The sequence below is a fragment of the Gorilla gorilla genome, chromosome 11 (genome assembly GCF_029281585.2).
Source record: "Gorilla gorilla gorilla isolate KB3781 chromosome 11, NHGRI_mGorGor1-v2.1_pri, whole genome shotgun sequence".
Classification (NCBI taxonomy): domain Eukaryota; kingdom Metazoa; phylum Chordata; class Mammalia; order Primates; family Hominidae; genus Gorilla; species Gorilla gorilla.
The window spans coordinates 61,762,101-61,788,712 of record NC_073235.2 but is presented as its reverse complement, the minus strand read 5'-3'; the positions used below and the strand labels follow the sequence as shown (position 1 = coordinate 61,788,712).

The window sequence follows — 26,612 nt, the reverse complement described above, 5'->3', positions numbered from 1 at the left end:
GAAAAAGATTTATGTACATAACGTGGTAATATATTGAGGCTAAAAGAAAAAGACTTAGGTACAAAGATATTTAATCCAGCATTATTTACACTAAGATCAAAAATGTTGAAAACATCCAGCAACAGGGAAAATGTTAAATAATTTATGGTATGTTTATATGTAGACCATTATGTAGAAAAAAAAGCTAATGAAATTTTAGACATGGGAACAGCTCATGACACAAGTTTGTTTAAAAAGGCAGTTTCCAGGACTTTTTGTAAAATTAGTTTTTTTCTGAAAGACTGAGAGAAAATGTTATCTCTGAGTGGGTTATCTCTGAGGGGTGTAATTATTGACTATTTTCCTGTTTATATATTCTGTGTTTCCTACAGAGAGCTCTATTATTTATACAATCAAAAACTTGTTTTTAGAAAAATACTGTTTTGGCAATACTTTGGAATGGAATTTGGTGTTCAAAGTCTCAATCATGATGCACTCCGCTAATTTTAAAAAATTAACAAGAACTTCACAAAATCCTAATTTTGATCTTCCCTTTCCCCTTAGTCTTTTTCATTGCAAATAGTTTCCCACGGTCTCAATTTCATCTTTAAATGTGAGCATTTTAGGTCATTACTCTTCAAATGTAACTTTGGTCTCCACAGGCTGATATATTTTTAATGTTTCCTCATGGATTAAAAATAAAAGCTCTCTGTATCTTTGATTTTCATCTGAACATAGTCCCACACTATGTTGTGCATTTAGTTAACAAGCGGTAACTTGCTCAGGAACTTTTTTTTTCTGGATAATTTTTATCTCAAAAAGCACTGGCAGGGCCACTTTGTAGTCAATGACACGTGGAAACCAGTCTACCATGAGCCACTGGGACGCACTGGGAAAGGCTGAAGAAAAGGCGCCCGGGGTTCCAGTGAGCTCAGGATACCCACCCAACGGCAGGGCTGGGGCCCGGGGCAGGCAGCCTGCCCGGGAGAGACCCCTAGGGTAACCCGAATGAGGAGGCGAGGGCAGAAGACGCCAAGTCACGGACCGCCCAGGGTGGCCGAAATAGAGACGGCCAATCTGGGAGACCGGCCTCGGAGTACACAGTGCAGGGTGGAGAACTGGAGAAAGAGTTAAAAACTTTCAGCAGGGATGGCCGAACATTCCATGCAACGCCCCTTTAAAACGACGTTTCAGGCGATCACTAGGCCTTGCGACCGCAGCTTTAGCAAAACAGAAAGATTTGCGACGGAAGTCCCTTTCCAAGCCTGAAATCGCCTTGACCCTAGGAGCCAGAAGCTGGGGAGGAACTCGCAGTCCGGACGGAAGAGCGCGCATGCGCCGCCTCAGGCGCCGGTCCCGGGGGCGGGGCCTGTTCCCTCCGCCCTGGGTCTCCACAGGCTTTCGCGGGGCGGGGCCTACTCCCTCCGCTCTGGGTCCCCGCGGGCGTTCGGGGGCGGGGCCTGTTCCCTCTGCTCTGGGTCTCCGCTGGCGCCCGCCCCGCCAGCCTCACCTGCGCGGCACGTGACCCGCACCGCCCGTGGGCACCTTGAAGGCGGATCCCGCGCGCCCCCGCTCCTGCAGGTGAGAGCGGCTGCGCCCACGGGCCGGCTCAGAGGCGGTGGCGGCAGGTGGGGAAGCGCGGCTGGGCCTGCTCGCGCGGGGCGTCTGAGCCCTCCATTTCCCGGTTCTAACCGCGCAGCAGGGCCCAGCCGGGACCTTGAGTGCGGCGAGGCGTGGTTCGTGCACCCTTGGCCCGGGGCTAGGGCCGGCGTGTCGGCGTCGGGTGGAAGGAATCCCCTTGCGGGTGAGCTCCCTGCCTCCCAGGCCTCCCTCTTGCCTGGGGTCGCTCAGTTCACAGAGGCCCGGCCGCTCTTAGAGTGGGGCACATTCCTGGTCTTTCGTGCGTGGGGGGTGTAAGTGGCGGACTTTATTTTGAGAGCGCTGGACACCTTTCGGGTTTGCTTTGAATGAGATGGGATCCATGTGTTTACGCTGGCCAGCTGACCTGGTGTGCCCGGGAATTTACTGTTCGCGTGACAGCCGAGGCCCGAGGGAACGCCCACACCGCCCCCCCCACCCCAAGGCAGGTCCTGGGTAGGCCTGAGAGCTTTTTCAAAACAAACTGTTCAGCTGACGGTGGCCTCGGTGCTTCCCACTGAATGCCCTGGAACTGCAAAGGGAGCTGAGTGCGGCAGAGGGCTGGGAGCCAGAGTTTGTTTGGAAAATCACCTGTGCGCACTTGCACAGCTGGGATTTGCGAGCTCTCCAGAAAGCACCACCTGGTCTTGATTGTTTTCAAGACAGCAGTACAGGGATAGTCTACCAGAAATTTTCGTGTTTGGTTTTTAGGCTTTATTGGAGTTTATGTTCGAAGAAAAGAAGCTGAACTTATCCTGAAAGGATAAGATGAAGATAGGGAAAGGCATGCTCCTTAATGCCTTAATATTTGTTTGATTGATTGATGGGGTCCTGCTCTGTTGCCCAGGCTAGAGTGCAGTGGTGCAATCACAGCTCACCGCCGGCGTCACCTCCGGGGCTCAAGTGATGCTCCCTCCTCAGCTTCTCAAGTAGCTGGGACTACAGGTGCTCGCCACCACACCCAGTTAATTATTTTTATTTTTAGAGAGATGGGGTCTTGCCTTGTTGCCCAGACTGGTCTTAAACTCCTGGGCTCAAGTGTTCCACCCATCTCGGCCTCCCGAAGTGCTGGGACTACAGGCGTGCACCATCGCGCCCAGACTTTTTTTTTTCTTTGGTAGAGGTGTTTCCATAAATAAGACTAGGACAAAGGATTATCAATTTTACAAGTCAAGGTTATACCTGCCCCTTTCAGAGCTGATTCTGCCTCACTTGACACCAGTTTTCCACCGTCAGTTATGTTTCTCTGTGTGTATATATATTTAGTCTTGGTAGATTTTCTAATTTCATATTACATATGGATTATTTAAAGGCTGGAACTCAATTGGGCTCGAACAAAATAAATATTCAACATATATTTATTTAAGTACATTAGGTGCCTGACAGTTTTACATGGTGTGGATACAGAAATGAGCAAGATGGCAAAGTACCTACTCCTTTGGGATTTACATCCTAGTCGGGGGAGACAATTTAACAAATATCCGATGCTGGTGGTAATTGCTGAGAATATAGGGTGATGTGCTAGCCTAGGGAGTGGCTACTTTAAATAGGGAAACCGTCTCTGAGGAGACACTGAAATTGAGATCTAAATGACAAATAGGATCCCAAGAGCAGAGGCAAGAACATTTCAGCTTGAGAAAACCGCTTTTTTGAGACGGAAGACTGTTTGGCCAAGGAGGCTGGAAAGAAGAGAGGGACAGTGGCCAGAGCTGAAATCTGAGAAGTGGGCAGGCGGGAATTATATAGGATTTTGATTACATAAGACTGTATAGGATTTTGTTTGCCATGATGAGGAGTTTGATTTTATTCTAAATTTGTAAATTTGTTCTTGAGCGTGGTCTGGCTAAGTTCATTTTTTGACACTTTCTTAGGTTTTCTTTTCTTGGTTTCCTTGATTCATTCAGAGGTGGTTCCTCACCTCAAGTCTTTTGTATAATTTTACTATTTATCAGACAGGATGACAAACCATGATAGGACAGCTTTCAACATGGTCACTTATTAATAAATTTTCAATGAGACTTTTGTTGTTTTTTTTAAGAGCAAATCCTACAGTTTGATTTTAAAGGCGGAGCAGATAGCCTTGGCTCCATCCTGTGAAGGGAACAGCTAAGATAGTTTATTAGAATAGAAAATACTTTTTGAGTTGAGATGAGCAGATCTGGAGTGAGGTATTTTTGAGGACTCCTTATGAGAAAGGCTTCAAAGGTGAAATAAACACCTTAGGTTTTGAAAGCTCAACATCAAATGAGTTTGAAGTTATTTGACAGTTTGAAGGTTCTTTTTGAGGAGTTGTGGAAATTTATTGGTATGACAACGGTGGTTGTGAGAATCAGAGGTTATAGTCTTATAGATTTTTTTTTTTCTCCAAATTGTTCTTATCCCAGGTAACAGATTGTCCTTTAAAACAGAGCTCCCTTGGCCGGGTACGGTGGCTCACGCTGGTTATCCCAGCACTTTGGGAGGCTGAGGTGGGCGGATCACTTGAGGCCAGGAGTTCAAGACCTGGCCAACATGGGGAAACCCGGTCTCTACTAAAAATACAAAAAATTAGCCGGGCATGGTGGGACATGCCTGTAATCCCAGCTACTTGGGAGGCTGAGGTGGGAGAATCACTTGAACCCGCGAGGCGGGAGTTGCAGTGACCTGAGAACATGCCACTGCACTCAAGCTTGGATGACAGAGGGAGATCCTGTCTCAACAAAACAAAACAAAACAAAAACAAAACATAGATCCCCAACCCCCAGGGCTGAGGACTGGTACCCATCGTGGCCTGTTAGGAACTGGGCTGCACAGCAGGAGGTGAGGGCATGAGTGAGCTCCGCCTCTTGTCAGATCAGCTGCAGTGTTAGATTTTTTTTCTTTTTTTTTTTTGAGATGGAGTTTCGCTCTGTCACCCAAGCTGGAGTGCAGTGGCACGATATCAGCTCACTGCAACCTCCTCCTCCCTTCAAGGGATTCTTCTGCCTCAGCCTCCCAAGTAGCTGAAACTACAGGCATGTGCCACCACACCCAGCTAATTTTTGTAGCTGGGGCTCCAGGCATCCACAAACCCTATTATGAACTGCGCCTGCGAGGGATCGAGGGTGTGCTGCTTATGAATCTAATGCCGGATGATCTGAGGTGGAACTGTTTCATCCTGAAACCATCCCCCACACCCCAGTCCAGGGAATAATTGTCTTCCATGAAACTGGTCCCTGCTGCCGAAAAGGTGGGGACCACTGCTTTAAAATGTTGATGTAGAAGCTTTCATTGAGCAAATTAAAACATTTTGGCCCTTTTATATAGACTCAAATTGCATGTATCTGATTCCTAGAATAAATAATCTTTATCTGCTTAAAAATTTCAGGCTGTTTTACTTCAAATAAAGAACATGGTGAAACTGATTCACACATTAGCTGATCATGGTGACGATGTCAACTGCTGTGCCTTCTCCTTTTCCCTCTTGGCTACTTGCTCCTTGGACAAAACAATTCGCCTGTACTCGTTACGTGACTTTACTGAACTGCCACATTCTCCATTGAAGTTTCATACCTATGCTGTCCACTGCTGCTGTTTCTCCCCTTCAGGACATATTTTGGCATCGTGTTCAACAGATGGTACCACTGTCCTATGGAATACTGAAAATGGACAGATGCTGGCAGTGATGGAACAGCCTAGTGGCAGCCCTGTGAGGGTTTGCCAGTTTTCCCCAGACTCCATGTGTTTGGCATCAGGGGCAGCTGATGGAACTGTGGTTTTGTGGAATGCACAGTCATACAAATTATATAGGTATGGATATTTAAATCCTTCCTGTTTTAATCCTGTTGACTAGGTGTACTTAAAAAAAAAACTGAAAGCAAAATATTTTGATACTCTGCACAGTCTAAGTGATGTAGAAAAAAAGAAAAATATTTTGATGACCCTAGGAAGCCAGTAGTTTTCAGGTAGCACAAGGAAAAATATTTTAACTGGGCCGGGTGCGGTGGCTCACGCGTGTAATCCCAGCACTTTGGGAGCCCAAGGCAGGCGGATCACGAGGTCAGGAGATCGAGACCATCCTGGCTAACATGGTGAAACCCCGTCTCTACTAAAAATACAAAAAATTAGCCGGGCATGGTGGCGGGCGCCTGTAGTCCCAGCTACTTGGGAGGCTGAGGCAGGAGAATGACGTGAACCCAGGAGGCGGAGCTTGCAGTGAGCCGAGATCACACCACTGTACTCCAGCCTGGGTGACAGAGCGAGACTCCGTCTCAAAAAAAAAAAAATTTTTTTTTAACTGGCCTTCTAAAGGTCAAAAACCCAGAGAGATGTTTAATATGATTCTTATAGTAGATTTGCTTAGCTCCAATCTTAAAATTAAGAGTTAATCTTGTTAGACTTTTATGGTTTTTTTTTTTTAATTGTAAGAGTTAAAGCAGTATTTTGAAGGTTCAGTAATTTTAGGCTTTATTTTTGTCACTTGTGGTTTAAGTGTTTTCTTTCTTTTTTGAGACAGAGTTTCACTCTTGTTGCCCAGGCTGGAGTGCAGTGGTGGGATCTCAGTTCACTGAAACCTCCGCCTCCCGGGTTCAAGCGATTCTCCTGCCTCGGCCTCCCGAGTTGCTGGGATTACAGACTCCTGCCACCACGCCCAGCCAGTTTTTTGTATTTTTAGTAGAGACCGGGTTTCACCATGTTGGCCAGGCTGGTCTTGAACTCCTGACCTCATGTGATCCACCCGCTTCGGCAGGCTTCCCAAAGGGCTGGGATTACAGGTATGAGCCACTGCGCCTGGCCCAAGTGTTTTCAGCAATAAAGTAATAGTATGTAAAGCTCAGCTAAGAGATGCAGTTATTTCTGTGACTGCAATTCTTGCTGGATGAATGACCAAGCCCAGAAGAAGGAACCTCATGCCTGGTGTGGTGGTGATGTGTTATTTATCATTTCTTAAAAACTCACCTGAAAAACTCTTTTGGAAAAAACCAATTAATTTACATTGGTAATGTTGTATTGCAATTTAACAACATTAAAACTATTCACATTTATTTATATTGTGGCAAAATATACGTAACAGAAGTTATCATTTTTATTAGCTAGGCTTGGTGGCGTGTGCCTGTAGTCCTCGCTACTCCAGAGGCTGAGGTGAGAGGATTGCCTGAACCCAGGTGTTTGAGGCTGCAGTGTGCTAGGATTGCACTACTGTACCCCAGCCTGAGTGACTGAGTGACCCTGTCTCAAAAAAAAAGTTAAAATTTTCACGCTAACACTTTTAGATGACATTAAGTTCATTAGAAACCATGCGCTTTTAAGTAATTACCAATTAAAAGAGCCTAGTGTACCTCCCCCTCCTTCTGTCTCCCAACATCTTTCAGAGCACAAATGCCAGTTGGTCAACAACTATTGCTCATTTAAGCTTAGGTCTTTGGGTTGAAGAGGGTGACATGTTTTAAGTGGTGTTAATAAACACTTATGCCAAATATCTTTTTTATATGCATGAAATCCAGCTGTCAACTAGGAATCTTACTTATCCAATGACGACTTCTGGCTCTATAGCATAACTAACCCTAAACTATGTAATTAATTATATATAAATGATAGATACCCTGCTGGATGGGACAGTGTATTAATTGTTGGGTTTTTAACAGCTTATTTTTCCTAATTGAGCAAATACTAATACTTCAGCACAGTGCCTCCCTGTCTTCCTAACGTAATTTTAACTTGCCCACAGCATTTTCCTTTCATAAATAATTTATATTTGAAGACCTCGCCATTGCTTCTGGGTAATTTTTAATACAGACGTTGAAAGTACCTTTGACTCCAATAACATATTTTCCAATAAAAATAGTTTTATCTTACCTTTTTAAAAAAATATGGCTGTAGTTGATGTTGCTTGTCATTGCTTTTCTGGTTAAGTTTTACAGATTTTAATGTGTTTATACTGATTTGCCCTGTGGAAAAATATGAAGATATGTGGACTTTGGTTTGTAATTTAGGCTTGAACATACCAGTTAAAATGTTTAAGGGAGGATATTTAAATCCTCCATTGCTTTTAGACAGTATATCTCAGTTCATAGCATATAAATGATATTTTATTTCTGTAGACATCAGTTGTCCTTTCTCTCTAGTTCTGTGATAGCCATTTATTCTCTTTTCACTGTATCAAGCTGCTGTTAGAGACTGTGGTATAAAGTAAAGGATACTCTGAAATGAAAACCCACTTTTTGCTTTTATTTCAGATGTGGTAGTGTTAAAGATGGCTCCTTGGCGGCATGTGCATTTTCTCCTAATGGAAGCTTCTTTGTCACTGGCTCCTCATGTGGTGATTTGACAGTGTGGGATGATAAAATGAGGTGTCTGCATAGTGAAAAAGCACATGATCTTGGAATTACCTGCTGCGATTTTTCTTCACAGCCAGTTTCTGGTTGGTTATTTTATTCTTTTAAGCACTAGAAATTCCTATTTGTAATTTGTGCTGTATATGACTTTTCATTCTTTTATTCTTTTTTATGTTATCAGTAGTAGAGTGAGGAGCCCTCTTAATTTATTCCTGTAAAGGGATTATCCTTCTCTCTTTTTTGACCAAAAATGAAATCATGAAAAAATATATGAGAAAATTGCATTCTTTTTTTTTGGTCTTGGAGTTTCCTGCAAGAAAATTACATTCTTTATTATATGCAGGGGGTGACTCAAATTGGTACAACAGATTCAGATTCCTTGGATATGGCAGTTTAGAGGACCTAACCCTATTGATATAATTGCAATTAAAAGAACACTATATTGATATTCAAGTAGAAATGTAAACTTTAAAAATTGGAAATAGAAGCTGTGTTTTCCATTTACTAATTTAATCTTCGAAAAGCTAAATTTATAAAATGTTTGCCAACACAATTAGTTTTTTAGAAATAAACAGAACTCCTGAATGTAGTCTCTTGGTTTTAAATAGGTACAGTGATTTGGAAAGTTCTTTCTTTAGAGTTTTCATTTTCCGTGTTAGTGGATGGGAGTTCTGTAGCTTTTGTCCCCCTGCAGTCTTGTTACCAGACCAGTGCTATCCATAACAACGTAATGCAAGCCACTTAGGAAAATTTAAAATGTAGTAGTAGATGAAATTAATTAATAATATATCCTGATATATCTATAATGTAGTTTCAATAATTGATAATAAAAATTATTAATAAGATTTTATCTTTTGTACTAAGTCTTTGAAATCTGGTATGTATATTATAGATAGTACATTTCAATTTGGACTAGCTGCATTTCAAGTCTTTGATACCCACATATGGCCAGTCACTGCCCTATTGGACAAAACAGGTCCAAAGAGTAGACAGAAAGGTTTTGGTATTTCCCCCCTTTTCAAGCCCATCAGTGGCTTGTTAAGATATGATTAAGATCTCAAATCCCAAAAGGAAAACATGTTCTGCTTCCCCCTAATCTCAAATTGCTCTTGGCCTCATGCATTTTTTGCCACATTGACTTTCTTTAATTCCTGGAATGTTTCTAAGATTTTTCCAAGGGTTTTACGTGCAGACCCTTTACCTGGTTTGCTGTTAATATCCTTTAGAATTTGGCTGAAAATCACTAAAGATAAGTCTCTCCTGATCTTAACCCCTGCATTAAATCTGTATAATTTTGATGTAGTCTTTTTTTTGCATGCTTTATTTTTCTGTTACAGTACTAAGTATCACAATTTTTAATTCTATATTTATATGGATAATATTTAATGGTGTTTTTCCTATTAGCTTGTAAGCTCCAGGCAGGCAGGGCCTGGGTCTCTTTTCTTCATCGTGCCTGATACAGAGTAGGCCTTGAAATGTAGATTGATGAGTAAGATTCATTTTAATGATTTGCTGAAATAATAGATTTTCTTTTCATAAACCCATTCTTATGTTAAACTCCCTCCCTAATTTAATTAAGGCAGTTATTCTTTTAGTATATTGTTCTGTGATATTTTACTGTAAGAACAGCTTGTAGCAAACAAGCCATTGCTTCCATTTCTGTGGGACCTTCTCTACATCTTGTAGGCACTCAATAAATCTGGTGAATTATATAAGTGTGGAGAGATCTACGTTCCTTTTTTGGTTCTAAATGATGTGAAGATAGATTTCCAATGAAAATACCATTATATTAGTTAATATTAGAATACAAATAAGGGCTTTTTTGTCCTGCATTTAGAGAGATTGGGAGCTTATGGGGTCAGGAAAGGCTCACTAAACCAGGCAGAGAATTCTAGGTGAGATTCTGAAATGATACCCACATCCCCACCCTGCCTTTAGAACATATTATACACTTCTCTCGGTATAATATTAATCTTTGTGCCTTCTTTAGTTCCTTTAGTGTTGTCGTTGAAATATATCTTAACCTTATGAGTAAATTCTCTGAAACAAATTGATACATGCTTTAAAGTGATTATTGTAGGAATTTGTGGGAACAACTGTATTTATTTAGAAGACAAAGTATATAATTTAAATTTGTTTAATTTCGTATTTGTTATTATCTGTAAATACTTATGACATATTGACTCATCTTGTGACATTTTGCTGAAATAAGGAAAAATAATCCTGTTTGCACCTGAGAGTAAATGATCATTTCTCTCCAGTTTTTAAATGATAAAGTGTAGGTTAGGTTATTATAATTTAAATATTTTTCCTGAAGAAAAGTATGTTTCTAAATATTATATTTAGATACTGAACATAAGCACATTTTAACCTGTGTAATTTTCCATTGTCTTAGCTGAATTTTCACTACTTAGAGAACTTCAGAATTAACTTCAAAGGATCTATTTAGTTAAGAAACAAATAGCGTTGCTAATTAGGTCTAATACAGAAATATTTTGCTCTCAGCCATTTATTGAATAAAATGTTTTGTCTTAAAAAGACAGTGATTATCAGGAATTGCTTGTATCCCTCAAGATCTCTCTTAGAAAGGATAAATTTTGGGTAAATCTATGCTACAGAAAGAAACAAAAATGCTATTGAAATATGGAAGTCCCATGGAGTTAAAAAAGCTTTCAGTGAAATGGAATTTAATTTGTTGTTCGTTAGTAAAGTGTTTGTACTTTCAAAGAGGCAGAGTCCATAGAAAAAATTTACATGCCCAGGTGTACATGTTTGTTAAATTTTATATACTGAAAATTTGTTAAGCCAGAGTGCAATCTTAAGATGGATATTAGATTTCTGTTTTGGTGACAGGGTCTTGCTCCATCATCCAGGCTAGAGTGCAGTGGTGTGATCATAGCTCACTGCAGCCTCAAACTCCTGGGCTCAAGGAGATCCCCTGCGTCGGCCTCCCAAGTAGCTACAACTACAGATGTGTGCCACCACACCCGGCTAATTTAAAAAAATTTTTTGTAGAGACAGGGTCTTACCATCTTTCCTAGCCTGGTCTCAAACTCCTGGTGTCAGCCTCTCAAAGTGCTGGGATTACAGACTTCAGCCACCATGCCCAGCCTCAATTTCTTAATTGTGCTTTACTGCATATGAGTGCCAAAACTTACTTGATGAAACTACTTGTGATATTAGGTGCAACTTGTATAAAATTGCATTGATGATGTCAATATTTACATTATCCAAAATTGTTTAGGAACTTAATCTAGTAGATATATAATGATACACTAAAATTAAGTAAGTGTAAAGTAGTAGCGCTTCTGGGACACCATATAACTGATTACTTTCCCTAAATAATATAATATTTTCAACCAAATGGAGTGAATTGATGTTATTTTTGATTTCTATAATTCCAGCCTTTGGCTTGATTAAATCAGATGGAAAAAAATTCCCATTATTATTCCATGTGAACTATAGATCAGGCTTTTAAGAAATTGATATGACCTTAGGCCAGTGCAGTGGCTCACGCCTGTAATCCCAGCACTTTGGGAGGCCGAGGCAGGCGGATTGCAAGGTCAGGAGTTCAAGACCAGCCTGGCCAATATGGTGAAACCCCGTCTCTACTAAAAACACAAAAATTAGCCGGATGTGGTGGCACATGCCTGTAATCTCAGCTACTTGGGAGGCTGAGGCAGGAGAATTGCTTGAACCTGGGAGGTGGAGGTTGCGGTGAGCTGCCGAGATTGCACCACTGCACTCCAGCCTGGGCATCAGAGCGAGACTCCATCTCAAAAAAAAAAAAAAAAAGGAAGAAATTGCTATGACCTTAAAAAAAGGTTAGGAATGATTAAACATTTAACACTCTCAAAGTAACTGACTTTTCTTCCTAATTTTTCCTATCAGTGCTAGCCTCATAGACTCTAAAATTGAGTTAGAGGAGGATGCTCTATTTAGTGGCTTAATATTGGTCCTTGCAGCCTTGAGTTCTATTCTTTGAGGAAGGAAAATGAAAGGTATTTTTTTGTAGCAACTTGAGGACTAATAATCCCACGTAGTACCTTGTTTAAAAGAAATTCTTTAATCAGCATTTTGTTAAATGATATAAGTTAACTAATAACTTGTGAACATGGTTTAAATGAATAGAATTAATAGATCTTAGTATAAGAAATGGGAATTTTTGGGGGGTTTCAGTGTTTTACAAATTCTCTGTATTTATTTTTAATAAATTTTAGATGGAGAACAAGGTCTTCAGTTTTTTCGACTGGCATCATGTGGTCAGGATTGCCAAGTCAAAATTTGGATTGTTTCTTTTACCCATATCTTAGGTATGTATGCCAAATAGTGCTTCTCTAAAATTATTTGTGGTCTGGATAAAATTTCTATTTAATCTTTTTACTTAAGGTACCCTGAGTATCTAAAAGTAAGTATTAAAATATGGTTTAAGAAACTTTTAGTCAAAATAATACACATGATTTAAAAATCAGACGCTCATTGCTGATCATGACCTCACCCATTCTACTGCCATGCACATTTCTGCTCACCAGAGGTGACCACTTTGCACTTGATTTCAACTCCTTTGTGGTTTTCACAGTTTCTGTAAACATTGTTTATACCACTACATTTTTTTATTTATTCACTGTAGGTACTGCTTTTTGTTAGTGTGTGGGTCTTTTCCCATCCATTGTACTATTCCATCAGGTGACCCTTTCAGTCAGGAAGCTTATTTTGTACAGTTTTGGAATAAATTATTCCGTTATGTTATTTCTTTAATTCATCTCTCTTTTTACAACTTCCATTAATTGAATGTTGGGCCTCCTGAATTGATTCTCTTTTTTTATCCCCCACATTTCTCTCTCTTTTCTTGTGCTTTAGGGGAAAATTTCTCTGCTTTTTCTCTTAACCTTTTTTTGAATGTTTTATCGCATTAATCATATTTTCAGATTCTAAAAGCTCACCATCTTCTTTGTTTTCTTTTCATAGTGTCCTTTATAAATGTAAGATCTCAAAACTCTCAGGATGTCATTTAGGAGTTTTTGCTTTAAGTTCCCTTCTGTTTTCTGATCTTTGTTTGCAGTTGAGTCCCCTTTTTGCTTAGTATTCTGTTTGCATTTAAGAATTAGACAATGTTTAGAAGCTCTGTGCACAGAAGTGGTTTGTTATTGCTGGCTTCCCTCTAGGATGAGGAGGTGGGTAGTTGGCCCTTCTGGGTGAGGGATTGGGGACTTAGGGAGTAGACACTCTGTCACCCTAGAGCTTCCCAGGCAGTTGTATTTTTTGAAGGGTTTTGCCAGGGATAAATGCTTGGCTTTTGTGCAGCATACTAAGGGTGAAGTTGGGGAGAGATTGGAGGTAGACACTGAATGGTCTGTATACAGTCAGTCAGTTCATTTTTTCTCTTTTCAGGTCTATGTCTGTGTCATTCTAATTTTCCTTTTTCCTGGCTATTGATATTCTGGAACCTTGAGGTATTTTCTTCCTACCCTCTCCGTCTCCTCTCCTGGGTCTTGCCCTGGCTAATTTTTAAATTTTTTATAGAGACAGTGTCTCAGTTTGTTTCTCAGGATGGTCTCGAACTCTGGGCCTCAAATGATCCTCGCACCTTGGCCTCTCAAAATGCTGGGATTACAGGTGTGAGCCACTGCGCTTGGCCAGTCTTGGGGTGTTTTCTAGAGCAGATAACTTTCTTGGCTATACCCCTGTCTCTTTGTATGCTGGGCTGTTATTTTTTTATACTTCTTCATTACTTAATGTGCTTTCTCCCTCCCCAAAGTTGATTCAGTTTCTGGTTTGCTGATGCCCCTCTTCCCACTCTCTTTACCAGTGTACATTTCTGTCTTTATTAATTCCTTCCTTGACATTTTCATGGGGAATCTGAAATTTTGTGGTCATCTTGATTGATTCAGGAGCCTCAGAATATTATTATTTGTTACCTAGTAAGCTTCAGTTAAATGACAAACTATATTTTTGTTGTTCATAATTATCCTAGTGTATAGTGTATAGAGAAGAACCTTTTATCAGGAAATAAATATGTTCTTTAGTAATTGTTCAAAAGTAAAGCCTTTGATATGTTTACTGGAAAATATGTTGACACTGACTTTTTAACAAAAACATACATGACAGTTTATAAACGTGCAGTTAAAACCTTTTCATATGGCTGGGCGTGGTGGCTCACGCCTGTAATCCCAGCACTTTGGGAGGCTGAGGCAGGCGGATCACTTGAGGTCAGGAGTTCGATACCAGCCTGGCCAACATGGTGAAACCCTGTCTCGACAAAAATACAAAAATTAGCCAGGTGTGGTAGTGCACACCTGTAGTCCCAGCTTCTTGGGAGCCTGAGTCAGGAGAATCACTTGAACCCAGGAGGCGGAGGTTGCAGTGAGCTGAGACTGTACCACTGCACTCCAGCCTGGGTGACAGAAGGAGATGCTCTCAAAAAAAAAAAATAAATAAAATAAAATCTTTTCATAAAGCATTTATCACCATTTGTACCTTATTATTTGCTTATTTGTAGGGAGGAGTAGAGAGACATATGGGTCTTATACTTGAGGACATAACCTATTACTGTTGTATTGAAGTTTTATAGTCTTAATTTGGTGCGCAACTTAATATGTTTGCTTTGTTTGATTAATCATGCCCATTTATTGCTCTGTTCCCAGTTAGAATTAAAGCCTTTTGAAGTTTATCATTGTATTTCTAGCACTTAGCACGGTGTCTTTAGTGTGTGTGTCTGCTCTCCCAGATAAAAATATATATTTTTTCCTGTTTTGAGCTTGAAACTTTTACTTACTCTGATGACCTTTTTCTTTAGTTAAATGCTTGTTATCCTCACTAAAAGACATTTAACACTTCAAAAAAGGTTTTATTGTGTCTGATGTAGTTGTAAATTTCCCTTGTGTATTTCCTTTGCCTTCCTTCCCAACCCCTGCCAATTTCTTTTTTTAAGTTGTCACCAAAATATATTGAATTCCCTCAGTATACTTTTAAAGTAGTTGTGATGTTTATATTTAGTAATTCTAAACGCATGAAAAGGATTTTATACCTTTTTATACTTTGTAGGAGTGTTATATTTTATAAAGATAATATTGGAATTACAAGATGTGTAAATTACCATTGATTATTTACAGGATGAGAAAGTATTTTTTTACAGGTGAGAAAATATTTTTAAGTGCCAGATTTAAAAAATTATAAGCATTTTTTTTAAGTCTTTTGGGCAATTGGTGTATTTTGTTTTTATCAGACACTAAAATTGTGGTATAGTTTAAAAGTTAAAAATTTTGGTAGTTATGAAATTACCCCATCTAGCCTTTGTTGAACTGCTTTTTAAAATCCATTACTGAGCTTTTGAAATGTGAGACAGAGTAACAAACATAAGAAGCCATGTTTGCTCCTTTCTGCTTGCCAGCATAATTTGACAAATCCCCCGACTCTGTGACAACGTGCAGCTCTCTGGAGGAATGCCTTGAAGACAAAACAGAGGAGAGCACAGAGTCCCCCATGTCTCTTGCCTGAGTCACTACATTCCTTAAAAGATAAATGAGCCCAGCCTTGCCTTTTCTTACCTGAGATAACGTCCAGTGGGGTTAGTGATCATGTTTCTGCAATCCGTAACCGAATGCACTTTAGAAATCTATAACCAGATGTACTCTTAAACCCAGACCTTGAGGTGATTCTGCTTTAATGTAACTTCTGTTTGACGTGATTTTGCACATACTAAACCTCTACCACCTGTATGTACGCAGCGGGCTGAAACGCTGCTTTGGAGTGGTCTCACAGATTGCCCTGTAGCTCCCAGGCCATAGGCCTTAGTCTATAGTCCTCAGTAAGACTTCTGAGTAAAACTACTTCAATTCTTTAAAAACTTGACTTTATTCTTTGGTCAACAGAAACCAGTTAATCACACTGCATCCCAATTATTTCCTTATAGATATCTGAGCTGCATGAGGATTTTTAATTTTTGTGTCCTTTAGGCACTCAAAGATTATTTGTTAAATAAATAAGTGAAATGGTGTTGACTTAAAAATCAATTCTAAGCATGATCAGCTTTCTAATCTCTGTTACCTTGTTATTTGCAGGTTTTGAATTAAAATATAAAAGTACACTGAGTGGGCACTGTGCTCCTGTTCTGGCTTGTGCTTTTTCCCATGATGGGCAGATGCTAGTCTCAGGGTAAGCTAGTTGGTTTAATTTTCCTAAACCATTTTTATATGAAATCAAACAGACACACGGAAAAGTACATGAAACCTCAAAGAATAGCTTGATGAGCCACCACAAAGGTCAAGAAATAGAACATTGCTGGTTCTGCCCCAGAAGCCCTCCCCTTCCAAGTGCCCCTTTTTGGTGACAACATGTTAGATCATATGCACTACTGCTGTTTTCTTTAAAACTGACCTAAAACAAATTATGCAATATGAATTATTTTGTCAGGCTTCCTGTACCCAATATTACACTTGTGACATTAATTCATATTATTGCCCGGAGCTGTGGCCCTTTGATTTTCATTGCTGTGTAATATTCCATGGCATGGATATGTTATAATATATATAATAGTTCATTTTAATGTTAATGGTTATATGATTGTTTCTGGTTTGAGAGCATTACAATAATAATTCTATGGATATATTGTATGTCCTGGTATACATGTTCATGCATTTCTGTAAGATAAGTACATAGGAATGGCCTTGCTGAGTCATAGAATATGTGCATTTTCAACTTTGGCAGATAACAACAGTTTCCAAGTGGCTGAACAATTAATACTTCTATAGCAGTGTTGTTTTGTATCCTAGCCTGTACTTGGTATTGTGAGTTCTTAAAATTTTAGCCGTTCTGATGAGTGTGTAATGTTGCCTTACTATGGTTTTAATTTGCGTTTCCCCAGAACAAAGTGGTTGGAACCTTTTCAGAAGTTTATTAGCCATATGTATTTTCTCTTGTATGAAGTGCCTGTTCATGCCTCCGGCCCATTTTTTTCTCTAGGTTATCTTTTTCTTACTGATTTGTTGTTATATATGTATATGTGTGTGTGTGTATTTTTATATTTGAGCCATTTGTTGCTAGTTGCAAATATATTTTCCCAGCCTCTAGATTTGCCTTTTCACAGTTTATAATTTTAGTGTAGTCAGCTTCTTTATGTTCTGAGGTCATGAAGATATTTTCCTATATTCTAAGACCTTCGTTGTTTTGCCTTTCACACTTAATGTGTATGATGTGCAATAGGAATCCCATTTTATTCTTTTCTACGTGAATATCCAGTTGTCCTAGTACTACGTATTGAAAAGACCACTTTTCTCCTCCATTTTGTTGTACTCCCTTGTCAGAAATCACTGACAATATATTTGTGAGTCTGTTTCTTAACTACTGTTTCTGCTACTTTGTTCTGTTTCTGTCCTTGCTCTAATATCATTCTGTCTTTCCCAGGCTTTATATTTTGTCTATTCCTAGCTATTGATATTTTCATGTAAATTTTAGAATCAACTTGTTAAATTGCCCCAATTCCTGTCTCCACACACACAAACCTGTTTGGGTTTTAATTAGGATTATATAGAGTCTGATGAATTCGGGGAGAATTGACATCTTTATGATATTGGTCTTGTAATCTGAGAATGTTACATATTTCTTCATTTATTTATCTTTGAATTTCAATAATTGTCTTCTGTGTAGAAGTTCTCATCTTTTATTAGCCTTCTTTCTAGGCACTTGTTGTTAGTATATAAAAGATGTGGCCAATATAAGGAAATATATAATGGAAATAAATTGGACTTACCTAGGAAATTTCTTATTTTGGATTATATGTATACGAAATCAGATCATTTGTGGATAATGATGGTTTTGTTCCTTCCTTTCTAATCCTTATATCTTTGGTATCTTCTGTGCCTTACTGAACTGTTGATACTACCAGGATAATAAAAGCGGCAATAACAGGCCTTGTCTGATTCCTCACTGCAGAGGGAAAGCTTTCATTATTCAATATGATCATTGTAGGTTTTGGGGAGATAAGCTTTATTCTTCTATTCCTTTTAGTTTGTAAGAGTTTTGTTGTTATTTTTTTAATCATGCAAGGGTATTGTATTTCATCAGATGATTTTTCCTACATCTTTGAGATGATAGAATTTTTCTCTGTTACTCTGTTAGTGGAGTGAATTACAAGATTTTTAAATGTTAAACCAACCTTGCTTTGTTGGAACAAACAAATTTTAGGGTATATTATTGTTGTGTATTGCTATAGAAAAGTTAGTTTCATTCTAACTGTTGTTCCTTTGGATGTAATTCATGTGTTTTTCTCTGGCTGCTCATGAAATTTTCTGTTTTGAGGTTTTTGCACATCCACTTTGTATCTACATATGAGTTTCCTATTTAGTTTGCTTGGAATTCATTGAACTTCTTAAATCCTTGGAATGATATTTGGCAGGGTGTGGTGGTTCAAGCCTGTAATCCCAGCACTTTGGGAGGCAGAGGCAGGCCTATCACTTGAGCTCAGGAGTTCATGACCAGCCTGGCTAACATGGTGAAACCTCATCTCTACTAAAAATACAAAAATTAGCCAGGCATGATGGTGGGCACCTGTAATTCCAGCTACTCAGGAGGCTGAGGCAGGAGAGTTGCTTGAACCCAAGAGGTGGAGGTTGCAGTGAGCTGAGATCACACCACTGCACTCCAGCCTGGGTGACAGAGCAAGACTCCATCTCAAAAAAAAAAAAAAAAAAAAATCTGTGGAAAGATATTTTACCACTTTTGGAAAATTCTTATTTATTATCTCTTCAGATATTGCCTCTGTTCCTTTCTTTCTGTCCTCTAATTCTGGGATTCCAATTAAAGGCACATTACACCTCACTGTAAACTTTATTCTCTCTTTTGTATTTATGCTTCTGTTTTGTTTTTTTGTTTGTTTGTTTTTTCCTGTTTCCTGTGCTTCATTCTGGATGGTTTTCCCTTTCCTTTCTTCAGCTAATATATTAAACTGGTCCATTGAATTCTTAATTTTGCTTATTTTATTTTTTGGTCCTAGAATTCCTATTTGGCAATTTTTTTCAGTGGTGTCACTTTTTATGATTTCCAGTTCTGTGTTGAAATTGTCAACCTTGGCTTTTATTTTTCAAAGCTTTATTCTGTTAGGCAATGGGCTGGAACATCGTTGCATGATTCAATTACTTTATAGTCTTTTCCTTTTGAATACTTTTGTATATTTTCTCCTTGCCATTAGATTTTCTAAAACTTTCCTGTCTGATCTCACAGGTCATAGCATTCTGACCCACATTTATGGCTCTTCATAGCAGCTTTCATTCCAGCTAAGATATTTAGGCTCCTAACCTCCATTTAGAATGTCTGGACTAAGGTTGATGGTTCTTTTTTTCCATATACTCCAATTCTTGCCAAACAGCCAAATTACTAGTTATGTTGTTGTCATTATTGTAGATGTGGCTGTTTGATCTCTAAAGATGAAGATTATTCATCATCAAAAAGTATTTGTAGTAATTGTCTTTTGACCTAGAATTTAAATCATTGGAAAGTTTAAACAAATAAAGTTGAACTCTGTCTGCTGTGTTAGGGGACAGGTTAGTTGACAGAATGATTATGTGCCCAGCTCTCTGCCAGTTGGAATAGGGCATAGAAAAGGAAGTATAAGACAGCGTTTGTGCTCTTGAAGACATTTTAAGTCCCCTCTTTTCTATTTAGTAGTTGATGTTCATAGTGATGAACTAATAACACTGCAAGACCCTGACATGTACTTATCCTCTGAGTCATGGAGGAAGTGTTAAGTGATACTCAATATTGTTTTAAGTTCATTTTATAGCGGTATAATTCTTTGCCAGTTTGTATATATGTGTGTCTTAGTTAACATTGTATTTATGGAAATGTGTCTTTCCCAGTCATTCTGGATAAATGGAAGTTTACATTATCAAGTGCTTTTGGGTATATGGTGTTGCTCAAGGTCACATTCAAATATTTTTCTGAATATTTCTAGTTTATTTGGACAAATATACAGGCAAATGAATGAGAAATGTAAATTAATAAACTTAATAAACATTTAGTTTTTAGAAGAATTGACAGGCATATTTAAATCATACTTAGTAGATAAAAATAGGTCAATTAGTTAATGATAGATTCTATTTGTGACTAAAAGTCAATGATAAGATAGAATGAATACGTATGGGAAAGAGGGAGACTGAAAAAAAGTGAGTAGGATAAAAAGGAGGCTGTATATGAATATAAGTGGCTAGAGATGGAAAGTGAATGGACAGCAGAATGTGGTTGTAGGTCAGAATTGTGTACTAAGGGCTGGGCGTGGAGCTCATGCCTGTTATTCCAACACTTTGAGAGGTCAAGGCAGAAGGATCACTTGAGGCCAGGAGTTTGAGACCAGCCCGGACAACACAGTGAGACCCAGTCCCTACAAAAAAAAATTAAAGAAATTAGCTGGGCATAGGGGTGTGTGCCTGTAGTCTCAGCTACTTGGGAGGCTGAGGCAGGAGAATCCCCTGAGCCCAGGAGTTTGAGGCTGCAGCAACCTATGATCATGCCACTGCACTCCAGCCTGGGCAACAAAGTCAGAACTTGTCTCTTTAAAAAAAAAAAAAGAAAAAAGAAAAAAGAGGTGTACTAATGAAAGTGTGTACGGCATAGATGGGGTGGCCTTGGAAAAGGCAGTGTAGAATTTCTATGCAGATATGGGAAGATTGAGGAACAGAAAGAGCATTCCAGGAGGCAGGAAATTCTTGAGTAGATTAAAATGTATAATAAACATTCAAATAAATAAGGAGAAATGAGGCCAGAAAAACAGATTGTGGAGATAACAGAGAACCTAGGATGGACCGGGCATGGTGGCTCATGCCTGTAATCCCACCACTTTGGGAGGCTGAGGCAGGAGGATCACTTGTGCCCAGGAGTTTGAGACCAGCCTGGGCAACATAGGAAGACCTGGTCTCTACAAATAATAAAAAGTTAGCTAAGCATGGTGGCTTGCACCTGTGGTCCTAGCTCCTCAGGAGGCTGAGGTGGGAGGATCACTTGAGCCTAGGCAGTGGAGGCTGCAGTGAGCCGCAATCATGCCACTAAACTCCAGCCTAGGCAACAGAGTGAAACCCTGACTCAAAACAAAAAACAACAAAAAAACCCCTGAGAACCTAGGATGGTGTTAGAACTTGTTCAAACCTTATATATTAAATTTAGGAGAACTTCTGAAACTTCTAAAGCAATTCTAACATGCAAAGCCTAGCTATAGGAGACTAGTGTCTAGAGATGAATATAAGTGGCTAGAGATGAAAAGTGAATGGACAACAGAATGCGGTTATAGGTCAGAATAAAGAAGTGAAGAATTGAATCATGATTTAGGTCAGTGGTTCTTATACTTTTTGGTCTTAAGATTCCTTGACATTCTTAAAAGTAAGATTCCCTGGCCGGGCGCGGTGGCTCACGCCTGTAATCCCAGCACTTTGGGAGGCCGAGGCGGGCGGATCATGAGGTCAGGAGATCAAGACCATCCTGGCTAACATGGTGAAACCCCATCTGTACTAAAAATACAAAAAATTAGCCAGGCATGGTGGCGGGTGCCTGTAGTCCCAGCTACTCCGGAGGCTGAGGCAGGAGAATGGCGTGAACCCGGGAGGCGGAGCTTGCGGTGAGTCCAGATCGTGCCACCGCACTCCAGCCTGGGCGACAGAGCAAGATTCTGTCTCAAAAAAAAAGTAAGATTCCTTGACACTCTTAAAAGTTATTACCCTAAAGAGCTTTTGCTTATATGGGTTACATCTATCACTATTTATAATACTAGAAAATACAATCGAGAATATTCTGAAATATTTTAAATTCATTTAAAAGCAATAGATTATTGCATATTAGCTTTTTGAGGAAAAAATAAACAGTGAAAAGAGTGGCATTGTTCTACATTTTTGAAGATCTTTTCGATGTCTAGCATAGCAGAAGATAGCTGGATTTTCACATCTGCTTCACATATTCCACCAGCCCTCAGAGCTGTGATGGCATTACAGGTCCTGTAGCAAAATACACAAGAGGTTTTTCCCTTGGTCTTTCTCCACTTCTGTCCCCTAATAACTTCGCTCCAGCCCCTTAGCAGAATTTGTCTTTTGTTCCACCCTACTTCTCTTGATCTAGCCAGATACAACAAACATTATCAGCCGCTGTTAAAACAGGAAGGGTCAGTCTTTTTTTTGGGACAGGGTCTCCTCTGTCACCCAGGCTGGAGTGTGATGGCACTATCATGGCTTACTGCAGCCCTGACCTCCTGGCCTCAAGTGATCCTCCCACCTCAGCCTCCTGAGTAGCTGGGACTACACTTGCAGGCCACCATGCTTGGCTAATTTTTGTATTTTTTGTAGAGTCAGGGATCTCATTCCTGGGCTCAAGTGATCCTCCCACCTTGGCCTCCCAAAGTGTTGGGATTACAGGCATGAGTCACCACACCTAGCCGGGTCAGTCTTTGTAATTCAAATAAAGTCTGCCTGTTTCCAGAAGGTCTCAGAGTTTAGGATTCCTTGGAAATGAGTTTTTAAAATGCCCACAGTTGTGTGTGAGAGAGAGACAGAAAGGAAGAAGAGAGAGAGAGAGTGAGTGTGTGTGTGTGTGTGTGTGTGTTTGCTTTAGAGATAAGGCCTCACTCCATTACCCAGGCTGGAGTGGCTCACTGGAGCCTTGACTTCCTGGGCTCAAACAGTCATCCCACTTCAGCCTGTCAAGTAGCTGGAACTATAGGTGTGTGCAACCAGGCCCAGCCAGTTAGGAGTTGTTTTTTGTTGTTGTTGTTGTTGTTTTTTTTTTTTTTTTTTTGAGATGGAGTTTCGCTCTTGTTACCCAGTCTGGACTGCAATGGCGCGATCTCAGCTCACTGCAACCTCTGCCTTCCAGGTTCAAGTGATTCTCCTGCGTTAGCCTCCCAAGTAGCTGGGATTACAGGCGCCCGCGACCACGCCTGGCTAATTTTTGTATTTTTAGTAGAGACAGGGTTTCACCATGTTGGCCAGGCTGGTCTCGAACTCCTGACCTCAGGTGATCCGCCTACCTCAGCCTCCCAAAGTGCTGTGATTAGAAGTGTGAACCACTGCGCCTGGCCCTTTTCCTTTTCTTGAGTTGAAAACCAATGAGAGGGCAATACGGGACTGGGTAACATGACTTTTGATCGGCATTATTTGCTGATTATTTCTTGCTGTGCAGAAGCATTTTAGTTTAATTAAGTCCCGTCTATTTGTCTTTCCTTTTGTTGCATTTGCTTTTGGGTGCTTGATCATGAACTCTTAGCCTAAGCCAATGTCTAAAAGAGTTTTTCCAATGTTGTCTTCTGAAATTTTTATTTCAGGTCTTATATTTAAGTCTTTGATTCATCTTGAGTTGATTTTTTGTATAAGGTGAGAGATGAGGATCTAGTTTTATTCTTCTACATGTACCACTGCAGTCTTCCCCTGCCAGTGCAGATCAGAAAAAAGAGAAAATCCAGAAGGGGCTCAGCTCCATGGCCCAGCGCTTGCCCCACACTCTCCAGGTATCTGTCATTTATTTTCCGCTGGGCATGAGAGGGAGGAAAGAGGCCAAGAATCTTACCCCAGATGGGGTGGGAAATAAGTTTCTCCTCTCCCCAATAAGACAGTTGTTTATATCTTTTCTATTTTGTGAGTAAATGATAGAGTTTATTGTCACGAGTTAGGAGTGCTTTCATGAACAGCCCCCTCTTGCTCAGCGATGACTAGCTGAAGAAGGCTTAAGGTTATCTTTCCCAAAATGCAAATCATGTTTTTCTCTACAATATTGCTAACAGTCCTGTTGAACAAGTAAGTTCATTTAGTAACTGAAAAGGACACGTTGCCATCTGTGTATCACGGAGGGTTATCAGATGCTAGATTGCTTGAAATTAGATGTCTTCTGAGAGCTTTAGTGAAATTTGAATAGCCACACCATCACTTTTCAAGTTTTTAGGCTGAAATCATCAGAGTATGTGCCTGTGTTGAATCAATTTTGATACATTGGGGGAAGATATTTTAGCAAGCATAATATTAAAAAACATGGGTTTTAGAATTACACAGAACTGGGTTTTAACCCCAGCCTTGCCACTTAACTAGGTGCAGGACCTTGAACAAGTTCTGGTTCCGTGTCTTCTCCCAGCTTCATGTTCTGACTATAAAATGGAGAATGTAATAGCACTTTCCTCATAACATTGTTATGAAGATTAAGAAAATGCAGATAAAGCATTTATTATGTTTGGGACATCACTGCTCAATACATATATATTAAATAGTACATAAAATAATAGATACAATTTATGTAATCCAGAACACCAATTATATAATGTATTTTACCCCATTTTTCTGAATTGAGCTATTAGCCATTAGCTTACAGTAAGCAGCATTACAGAACAGCTCTTTGAAACTTATTTTCATTCAGGAAGAGTTGTTGAGGACTCGGTTTATGTTTCATAGCATCCTCCTCTAAAGGCCTTGGGGAAAGTGGTCCTGTCAGGTCTCAGTCTGAGGGCTTCATGTCCTTTTTCCCCAAGCATTGGGTTTGTGTTTCTATTTTACATTGCATAACTGATCATATTTCCTTTTTGCATTGCTACTGAAGAAGCTCAGAATCAAACTTGCAACCTTTCTTTGGCAAAGTGGACTGGACCTATGACACGTGTTTTCGATATTAATCTATATTAATCTTCACCTTCATTCTCTCCCCTCACCTCATTCTTACGTTCTCTTCCCCTTCAGGTTCTTCACGTAACTTTTGTTTTTGCTCTATCTTTGTAAGAGACTGCAAATCCTTTCTAAATGAGAAGAAACATAAATACATTTAAAATTAAAATACTGAAGTGTAAAACCTTTAAATGTTAGGAACATACTTGGGCTCAGGAAATAATTGCTAGTGATTGTATTTGATTAGTTTTTTGGCCATTGTACAAAGTTAGTTTTGAGATGGGTCACTGCGATGTCACGGATCTCGAGGAGTCTGTGATTACACCACGTCCATGTCAAGCACATAGCTATGTGTTGTTGATGTTGTCCAGTAGCTGTCTAGATATAATTGATGGGTTTCTCTTGTATTCTTGAGTGAGCAGAGCTGAGGTTTTAGAGCACCACAAAACTGTAGGAATGGAGTATCAAAAGGTTGAATACCTGCCTCATGAGGAAACTGGGGGAAAGATGACAGGGCAGATTGTGGCAGAATGTATGTACTGAAAATTTGGGGGACGAACTATAGCAGGAAGAAAATACATAACCAGGGACACCAAACAGTTGGATTTTTTGTTTAGTGGTTGTTGATTTGGCTTCAATTTAGGGAATATTTTGAGGGTTTTTATTGCTTCAGTAGTTTCAAACTATTTTGTGTCTATGTAAGTTGGCTTTTATTCTCCTGATCTCTCAAACTCCAATCTCAAAATATTGAAAACTTCTGTTATTTTTCCCTAACCCTAATTTACCTTCCTCAAAATCTAATGAATTATCAAATCCTATTGCATCTTCCTTGGAATCATTAGTTAAACTAAAGGCAATAGGAAGTGAGTTTAAAATCCTTTCTTTCTTCCAGAGCCTGCAGGTCTGTTCATGTGTTTATAATTTTTGTTTTTTTTTTTTTTCATGGATTCAGTGGTCTCCTACTGGTTTATTCATGTTTGGCCTTGCGCTTCTCAAATTCCTTTTTATACCTCATCAGCAAGTGAACTTATTCCACTGCCCTCATGGCTAGCTGTGGCCTGTGAAATCACCTAGATTCCTTGGGCAGACACTCAGGGTGCTTTGTATTTTTGTTCGGGGCTGTGTTTTCAGCCTTACTGCTTGCCATTCCCATATGTGGACTCTTGCTTGTCACACTGATTTCTGTCTTCCCAATCCAATGCTCATAGAGATCACTAAGGATAATCCTGCTTATTAAGTGATGAGTTGGTTTGAATTGTCTCTGGTGGTAGTCTAGGAAAGTGGGATTTCTTTTTAATTTTGGGGTTTTGTTTTTGTTTTGTGGTACCAATGAGGATTTTATTTGAGACAGTGTAATGGGGACCAGATGAGAGAACCATTTTCTTTGTAAGCTTAGCATGGCTGGGCTCTAGCCAGCTCCAGATGAAATTTTGGCTAATTATCCCTTTAGAAAAGTCAGGCTTAAGCAGAACTGGGCTCTAGGTCAATTAACCAAAAGCCAGTTCACCCAATGACCAGTTCATTTATTTAAAGTGTATATATATATATATATATATATATATATATATATATATGTTTCAGTTGACCAGTTTTCCTTTCGTCTCATCATATAATCTTGAAAAGTAATATTTAACATGCTCCTGACCCCCAGCCATGTAGCTATAGCTGGAGACCTGGTTTCCTTAGCTGTTATGAAAGTATTTTTGTGTGTGTGTGGATACTTTTTCAAATTTATGTCCCTGTGAGGGGACAAGCATGGGAAGTTATACTCTGCCATCTTGCTGACATCACTCTTTAGTTGTGTGTGTGTTTTAAGGATGCTCAAAATAGCAGAATTTGGCCTAAGAATTTCAGATATTTCACAAATAAGAACTTGTACCTTGAAGAACTTAGGACTAAATAAAAGTGTCTGTAAATTATGTCCATCATATACATACTCACGTAGTGTTAGCTGTCAATACTATTTCTCACTGTATTTTGGATGCAGTTTAACATTGAAAGCTATAATTCTTTTTGCATCTGGAATGCATTACAGTTGTCCGTTGGTGTCTGTAGGGGATTGGGTCCAGGACTGCTACCTTGGATACCA

At 39.5% G+C, this 26,612-nt stretch overlaps 1 protein-coding gene across 13 annotated transcripts in view; it reads left to right on the top strand.

Annotated features, from left to right (window-relative positions):
* Positions 1-1,246: 1,246 nt before the first annotated feature.
* Positions 1,247-26,612, top strand: part of WDSUB1 (WD repeat, sterile alpha motif and U-box domain containing 1) — a 51,003-nt gene continuing 25,637 nt past the window's right edge. For 3 of the 13 annotated variants that reach the window (XM_019022802.4, XM_019022803.4, XM_063694868.1), the window contains exons 1-5: positions 1,343-1,560; positions 4,964-5,385; positions 7,812-7,996; positions 12,131-12,223; positions 15,971-16,064. In XM_019022802.4, the coding sequence (XP_018878347.1) occupies positions 4,988-5,385; positions 7,812-7,996; positions 12,131-12,223; positions 15,971-16,064 (770 nt within the window). In that variant the 5' untranslated portion in view covers positions 1,343-1,560; positions 4,964-4,987. Of the gene's footprint in view, positions 1,784-4,963; positions 5,386-7,811; positions 7,997-12,130; positions 12,224-15,970; positions 16,065-26,612 lie in introns of those variants that run through there. The other 10 variants (XM_063694867.1, XM_055379023.2, XM_004032684.5 and 7 more) reach the window with 9 other exon arrangements.